Here is an 8,715-nt window from a genome sequence, read left to right as displayed (position 1 = left end):
GAACAGTGACTGGTAGTGAATGAAAGCCCTCTCCTAATTTCATATGCCTGTATCATGTCACCCCTTACTTGCCTTTTCTCTAGGGTAAAAAACCCCAAATGCTGCAATCTTTCCTTGGGGGAGTTGCTCCACCCCCTTGTTCATTTTGCTGGCCATTTTTGACAGTATCCTTCTTGAGGTGAGGCTGTAAAGACAAATATCTAGAGCCAAATCTCTTGCAGAACTCAACACTATCCTGGTCTAATAACATTTAACGTGATTTTCCTGTTCTGGGTTCTGGTTCTGGTCTGAACCTATCAATGAATATCTCCGGAAGACGTAGAACTCTTCTAGCTGTTCTTGTAAACATTTTTGTCAGCAGAAGCAAATATTTCCTTCTGATGCAAGCATTTCCTTCCCCCATTAGGACCTCCATCCCTCTCATTTTGCCCCTCCTCCTTCCCATTTCTATAAAAGGGGGTCTGGGATTCTCCACAGACCTACATGAGGGACCCCAGAGCTCTTTCCTCCACGCCCCAGTAAGAGTCTGCCAGCAACTCATTGAAAAACCAAGATGGTAAGTGGAATGCTTTGGAGACAGTTGGCACACAACTTTTTCTTTAATCTAGATTATGTTTAAATGATGGAAAGGGAGATTTGTGGTGTGGAAAGGGGATATGCAAAGGAATTCAGAAATATGAGGATTAAGTACCTCAGCTGCTGAGGCTTTCTCAGACTCCAGGCCTATCATACTCAGAGCAGATCCATTGAAATTGATGGACAAGACTAACTTTGGCACATTAATTTCAGTGGCTCTACTCTGACTAAAATTTAGTCACATACATTTTTAAACAGAACGAGAGGTTCTACATATAAATATATGATAGCACCATGTTGAATGATTTGTGTATTTGTGTGTCTGTTTTGCAGAAAATTCTCTTGAGCCTGACTGCCTTGTCTCTGACACTTGCCTTGTGTCAGGGATCCTGCATGTTGAGCGTGCACGAAGCAGAGATTAAAGATGGTAAGTAAACAGCAACGTAATGTTAATATGTAATCTATTCATGGCCAAATAATTATTTAATGTTTGAAAAATGTGTTCCTGACTAGAGATGAGGGGGAAATGCACCCCATTCATATTTTAGCATACACCTACCAAATCTGCTCTTGCAGAACCAGAACACAGACCAAAATGCAGCTACCTTCAAAATCTACACTTCTCTGGATGTTGTGACGCTGCTCAGAGTCTAAAATGACCTAATGCTGCTCCCGTCTCATCTTCTCATTGATGAGTCCCTGGTTAAGCTCTTACTTTTATTGTGTATTTTGTGTTTTTTAGATTGTATTTTTAGGTTGTGAACTGCCCTGAGGATGGTATATAAACAGTAATAATAATAACTGATAGAAATTGAAACGGACAGATTCCCCCATCCACAGGGCACCCCATTCACTCCCACCCTGTTTTAAGCTTGGAACCACCGTCTGGAGACACAAGCAGGAGACTGCATGGCCGCAGTATAAGTCACTGTGCTTCTCTTGCACAGTCTCTGCATTGTGCTGAGCAGCAGCTTCTTACTGCACGAGCTGTTTAGGGGCTAATGTTAAATTTCTCTCTCTAGGTAAGCCAGTGCTGCCCACTGAGTGTACCGATCCCTATGATGGCAGCAAGCATCCATTTGGCTCCAAGTGGAATACAGCGCATTGCCTGGAATGCAGATGTAGTGAAGGTGAAATGGAGTGCTGTTCCAGGTAGGCCAAATACCCAGAATGGCACTGGGTCTATTAATCTCTTTCAAATTATTTTGCCCCGTTCTCTTTGGAAGATCTTCTGCTCAATAAACATTCAGGGACGGAATTAGCTGAAGACGGGTGTCCCAATAAATCGATACCTTTGAAGATAGGTTGCATAAAATTGTTGCCTACATTACCTTGAACCAAACAGTGAATTGATTGATTAATTCAGATATTTAAAGACTTTATAGAAAGCAGAGTCATGAAATTTTATCTGGAACAAGCACTGAACATGTCCAGAATGCCTTTCCAATCATCCGAAGACCAGGCATTCGCTGTGTGGAAGCTTGGACTTTGGGATCTCCCAGAGTCCCAGATCCTCTCATCCGGAGACCACCTAGGAGCTGGTGCTGGGGAGAGGGACCCCGATGCACCCAACAGAAGAGGACCCCTCCTCTTTCCTGCACCTTCCTGCCTCCTTCTGTCTCCCTCCTGGCTGGCCTCTTGGTTTTGCACCAACATTTTGCTACACCCTTTTTTGTGCATGGGTGCTGCCCTCAACCACTGCAAACATATTGGGGGAAGGGTCATCATACAGCAACATGCAATGGCATATTGTGCAAGACATGTCTTTGTGCATTCAGCTTGGATTCCCCAGGTGAATTTGGCCTCAGGGCAAATGTTTTCCAAGGGCTTGGTTTTCCCTGCATGGAGCAAACATCTTGCAAAACTGCTCTTCTGCCAGGCAGTTCCAATCATTCTTGGCATGTCCTAAGCGAGCAGGAGAAAGGAGCACTCCTCCACAAGATCTCCATAAGCTCAGGTAAACCTTAGTTTACACATTGTTCTTCTTCTTCTTCCTTTTAGGTACGGTGGGATTGCTCATGTTCTAGGATGTAAAGCAGTGGTAAATCCAAACACATGTGAATATGAGTTCTATAAACTGGATGATCCCTCCAAACCCTGTTTCTGAGCTTTACAAATCCCACCCAAATTCCTTCCATGTAAGAGAATCTGAATAAATCAGTCATATGTGCATTTCGGTGTGTATCTGTTGTCTTTGCTTGATATCACTACTTGCAAAATTTGGTACATATAATGAAAGTGATAGACATGCCTATCTCAGCTATCAGCAGCTATTTAGATACTAATGGATTATTAACTATTGCTTAATTTGAAATAAGTTGTTTATTTTAAAGTTATTGTGACTTTTTTTTCTATTGCATCCGATACAAGTCACTCACCAATCACAATTCTGACTTGGCTGAACCCCCTGACAGACAGGAGTGGCCATGCTGGCTCATTTGACAGAAGTTGCTTAGAACATGCACATTGTGCTTCATAACCTTCTGCCTAGGAGGGTTAGAGACTCGCCTTTTAACATTTATTTTTATTATATTTCTATACTGCCCTCCACCCAAAGATCTCAGGGCGGTTGAGAGCATAAAAATACAAAATACCTACTAAAAATAGGAGAAAAAGGAAAGAAAAAGGAAAGTGCCTCTCCCACCCACTGAACCTCTTGGGAAGGAGGCACATGAAGATGATTGTAGGGTCCGGGTAGTGTCAGGCTTGGGGGATCAGATCCCTCCCACGGTGGCAGCCAAGAGGCAGAGAAAGGATGAAAGTTCTTACCAAGCCATTTATTCAATAATTCACAAAGCGTGACAAAGGAATGCAGTCTTCCCTAAATAACGGCATTGCTCCGAGTAAAGTCCCCTCCCCTCCAGGTCTCCCCTATTCTACGTCACTCCTGCATTGGCTGATTTGAGCTATCTGCCTCTGAGCTCTCTGTTCTGCTACCCTTGATGCCCACCTGGCCCCGGAAGGGGGGCTGGCCAGGAATCCTTTCCAAGGACACGGAGTCTGTCAGCTGTCTCTCCCCTGGTGCTGCTGCTACTTCCTGCTCTTCCTCTCCCAATATTTCCCAGCTTCTCCCCTCTGCAGCCTCTCAGCTATGCCCTTCTGCAAACCACAGTTCTTCATTGGCTTCCCGATAGATATGCTATTTTCACTAATATATTCATTTTTAAGCACATTTTTACCCACTTCATGTATTTTGGTAAACAATGGTTAGTTGGTGAACTGCATCACAAAATTTGGATAACTGAATTTCCAGAGATGCCTCTGTTTTGGTTCTCATATCATTTTGAAAAGTGTAAATTTGATAAATTTGGCTTTCAGTATGAACTTAAGTGAACCCCCCCCCCCCCATCCCTAATCAAAACTGGTTTCTTCTAATGTGCAGCCAAGCACATTTCGTGCAGTGTGTGTGTTTGAAATGTTGTGTAGAATGAAACACATTTTTACACAGCTGGGCCTGGTGCACACCCAGCCCGAGATTCCCCAAGCAAATTTGCCTCAGGCAAACCCAGGTATGATTTCCAAAACCTTCGTTTCCCCGGGATCCAGCAAAGCATTTCCAAGATGAAGGCTGTGGAAGAAAAACACCTTGGCGACTTTAGATCAAACTTGGCCTGCATGTTCAGCTCCTTCTTAGATACGGTGATTCTGCAGGTGCTGATGGATGCAAAGGGGAGTTAGGTTAAAAAACATGGGAATATAAGTACGTTAAAATCCAAGGCCCCTCCAAGGCATGTTTCTAAGCTTTCAACACACATCCCTGTCCTTTCACATACGGGAATCTAAATAAATCAGTTATTTGTGTGTGTCTCTTATCTTTTATTGAATATTTATTATCATGGATAAAAACCAGTATATTCCACTGTGACCAAAAAATTACCCCCATTCTCACCAGGAAACGCAGGCAAGGCACCTGAGGCCCACAGGTCACTTGGGTCAGCAGAGATTAAGGCCACATGAGCAGCATCCATTGAAAGCACTCAGAGGTCACTTTCACAGTCATGGTGTCCCCCAAATCATCTTGGGAAGGATGTGAAGGGTGCTGGGGGTGTCCTAGTCCCTTCTCCAGACTTGCCTGGGAAGGGAGATGGATGGTTAAACTACTCCGGAAGTGTAGCTCGCTGAGAGGAATTGATACATCACCCAAAATACTGCTGAGGAATTCACTTAACTGTGGCTCCAGGGAAGTGGCGTTTTCTGCCTCAGCGCAGCCATAGTCTGGTCCTGGGGGTCCATGTTTCCCTCCCTGTGTGGCCGTTGGCGCCTCTCTCTTCTTGCTAAAAATCCCCTGACCGCAAGGTTGCTAAAGATGCCCTATAATTGAAGCATGAACAAATACAAATTTCTTCAGAAACATACAACATGTTTTTCTTACTAAAAAGTCCCTAGCCTCGCGATTTCTAAAGAAACAACACCCTAAAGAATGTTTAGCCACAGCTATTTTTAAATAGCAACCTACACCCTAGATGCTATAGTCCTATAGCCTTGAGCCCTTCATAATTAATAAAAAAAGCATGTTTTATTTTGTGAAAGCAATCTGAAAAGACAACCTATATAATTTCTCACAGCCAGGGAGGAATTTTTCCTGCAGATAAATGGGCTTTTGCTCGTCTCAGAGCAAATGTCACAACTTTGGCAAATGACAGACCGCAGAGGCAGAACAGTGACTGGTAGTGGATGAAAGCCCTCTCCTAATTTCATGTGCCTGTATCCTGTCACCTCTTACTTGCCTTTTCTCTAGGGTAAGAAATCCCAAATGCTGCAATCTTTCCTTGGGGGAGTTGCTCCACCCCCTTGTTCATTTTGCTGGCCTTTTTGGACAGTATCCTTCTTGAGGTGAGGCACTGGAGACAAATATCTAGAACCATATCTCTTGCAGAACTCAACACTATCCTGGTCTAATAACGTTTAACCTGATTTTCCTGTTCCCGGTTCTGGTTCTGAACTGCACTTATCAATGAATATCTCCTCTCCCAGCTGTTATTGGAAACATTTATGTCAGCAGAAGCAAATATTTTCTTCGGCCAGTTAGGACCTCCATCCCTCTCATTTTGCCCCTCCTCCTTCCCATTTCTATAAAAGGGGGTCTGGGATTCTCCACAGACTTACATGAGGGACACCAGAGCTCTTTCCTCCACGCCCCAGTAAGAGTTTGCCAGCAACTCATTGAAAAACCAAGATGGTAAGTGGAATGCTTTGGGGATGGTTGGTGTGGAGAGGGGGTGTGCAAAGGCATTCAGAATTATGAGGATTGTGTACCTCACTTGCTGAGGCTTTCTCAGACTCCAGGCTCACCTGAAGGCTTATCCACCCTTACTTTTCCTCTGCTCTTTCCAGGCACAGTCTGTGCTTTGCAGCAGGGGTTGGCAACCTAAGGCCCAGGGGCTGGATGCAGCCCAATCACCTTCTCAATCCGGCCCACGTACAGTCCAGGAGTTTTTACATGAGTAAAATGTTTCCTTTTATTTAAAATGCATCTCTGGGTTATTTGTAGGGCATAGTAATTCGTTCATATTTCCCCCCAAAATATAGTCCAGCCCACCACATGCTCTGAGGGACGGTGGGCTGACCCACGGCTGAAAAAGGTTGCTGAAAGGTTGCTCTACAGCTTTAGAGCTCACATTTGGCGATCAAATCCAAAGACTAACTTTGGCACATTAATTTCAGTGGCTCTGGTCTTACCAAAAATTAGTCACATACAATCTAATTTTAAACAGAATGAGAGGTTCTACAAATAAATATATGATAGCACCATGTTGAATGATTTGTGTATGTGTGTGTCTCTTTTGCAGAAAATCCTCTTGAGCCTGACTGCCTTGTCTCTGACACTTGCCTTGTGTCAGGGAGCCTGCATGTTTAGCGAACACAAAGCAGAGATTAAAGATGGTAAGTAAACAGCAACGTAATGCTGATATGTAATCTATTCATGGCCAAATAATTATTTAATGTTTGAAAAATGTGTTCCTGACTAGAGATGAGGGGGAAATGCACCCCATTCTTATTTTAGCATACACCTACCAAATCTGCTCTTGCAGAACCAGAACACAGACCAAAATGCAGCGACCTTCAAAATCTACACTTCTCCGGATGTTGTGATGCTGCTCAGAGTCTAAAATGACCTGACGCTGCTCCAGTCTCATCTTCTCATTGATGAGTCGCTGCTTAAGCTCTTACTTTTATTATGTATTTTGTGTTTTTTAGGTTGTGAACTGCCCTGAGGATGGTATATAAATAGTAACAATAATAATAACTGTTAGAAATTGAAACGGCCAGATTCCCCATCCACAGGGCACCCCATTCACTGTCACCCTGTTTTAAGCTTGGAACCACCGTCTGCAGACGCAAGCAGGAGACTGCATGGCCGCAGTATAAGCAAGACAGACGTCCAGGGTCACTACCTTTCTGGTCAGCAACCAGGACATGCAAGAATAAAGGTGGCAAAGATTCCCACTGCTCTTCTCCATGTCAGGAAACGCTTTACCTATTACATTTTCAAGTATCAGGCTGCAGTCAGAAGCACAGGAGGAGCTGGACAAGTGGACAAGTTGCAGCCACTGGGCTTCTCTTGTGCAGTCTCTGCATTGTGCTGAGCAGCAGCTTCTTACTGCACGAGCTGTTTAGGGGCTAATGTTAAATTTCTCTCTCTAGGTAAGCCAGTGCTGCCCACTGAGTGTACCGATCCCTATGATGGCAGCAAGCATCCATTTGGCTCCAAGTGGAATACAGCGCAGTGCATGGAATGCACATGTAGTGAAAGGGGAATGGGATGCTGTTCCAGGTAGGCCAAATAACCAGAATAGCACTGGGTCTATTAATCTCTTTCAAATTATTTTGCCCCGTTCTCTCTGGAAGATCTTCTGCTCAATAAACATTCATGGACGGAATTAGCTGAAGATGGGTGTCCCAATTAATCTTTACATCTGAAGATAGGTTGCATAAAATTCACTGTGTGGAAGCTTGGACTTTGGGATCTCCCTGAGTCCCAGATCCTCTCATCCGGAGACCACCTAGGAGTTGGTGCTGGGGAGAGGGACCCCGATGCACCCAGTGAAAGAGGACCCCTCCTCTTTCCTGCACCTTCCTGTCTCCTTCTGTCTCCCTCCTGGCTGGCCTCTTGGTTTTGCACCAGCATTTTGCTACACCCTCTTTTGTGCATGGATGCTGCCCTCAACCACTGCAAACATAGTGGCGGGTGGGGAAGAATCATCGTACAGCAACATGCAATGGCATATTGTGCAAGACATGTCCTTTGTGCATTCAGCTTGGGTTCCCCAGGAGAATTTGGCCTCAAGGCAAATGTTTTCCAAGGGCTTGGTTTTCCCTGCATGGAGCAAACATCTTGCAAAACTGCTCTTCTGCCAGGCAGTTCCAATCATTCTTGGCATGTCCTAAGCGAGCAGGAGAAAGGAGCACTCCTCTACAAGATCTCCATAAGCTCAGGGAAGCCTTAGTTTACACATTCTTCTTCTTCTTCTTTTTAGGTACGGTGGTATTGTTGATGTTCCAGGATGTAAAGCAGTGGTAAATCCAAACACATGTAAATATGAGTTCTATAAACTGGATGATCCCTCCAAACCCTGTCCGTGAGCTTTACAAATCCCACCTAAATTCCTTCCATGTAAGAGAATCTGAATAAATCAGTTATATATGCATTTCGGGGTGTATCTGTTGTCTTTGCTTGATAGCACTACTTGCAGAATTTGGTGCATATCATAATGATGATGATGATGATGATGATGATGATGATGATAAAAATAAAAATAAAAATAAAAATAAAAATAAAAATAAATTTTATTTATATCCCGCCCTCCCCAGCCGTAGCCGGGCTCAGGGTGGCTAATGACAATAAAACAGTACAACACTCTAAAATCATTCATTATAAAATCAAGTCAAATCAAACCAATGGCAATCATTGGGCCAGAGCTCCGCAAATATTGCCAAAGGAGGAAGTCAAGTTAGGTTGTGCCCTGGCCAAAGGCCTGGTGGAATAGCTCTGTCTTGCAGGTCCTGCGGAAAGATGTCAAGTCCCGCAGGGCCCTGGTCTCTTGTGACAGTGCCTTCCACCAGGTTGGAGCCACAGCCAAAAAAGCCCTTGCTCTAGTTGAGGCCAACCTAACTTCTCTGTGGCCTGGGACCTTCAAG

General features: G+C 44.2%; 1 protein-coding gene across 1 annotated transcript; it reads left to right on the top strand.

The window, feature by feature from the left end:
• Positions 1-5,611: 5,611 nt before the first annotated feature.
• On the top strand, positions 5,612-8,190 carry LOC307223312 (small serum protein 2-like). Its single transcript, XM_079989257.1, has 4 exons — positions 5,612-5,755; positions 6,366-6,459; positions 7,222-7,351; positions 8,055-8,190. Exons 1-4 carry the CDS (start codon positions 5,753-5,755, stop codon positions 8,158-8,160), a joined length of 333 nt encoding a protein of 110 aa, XP_079845383.1. The 5' UTR covers positions 5,612-5,752; the 3' UTR covers positions 8,161-8,190.
• The last annotated feature ends 525 nt before the right edge of the window (positions 8,191-8,715 follow it).

This window comes from Podarcis cretensis (genome assembly GCF_951804945.1).
Source record: "Podarcis cretensis genome assembly, chromosome: 8".
In the NCBI taxonomy this organism is placed as follows: domain Eukaryota; kingdom Metazoa; phylum Chordata; class Lepidosauria; order Squamata; family Lacertidae; genus Podarcis; species Podarcis cretensis.
Note: the sequence above shows the minus strand (reverse complement) of the source record. Positions and strands in the feature narration are given on the sequence as shown.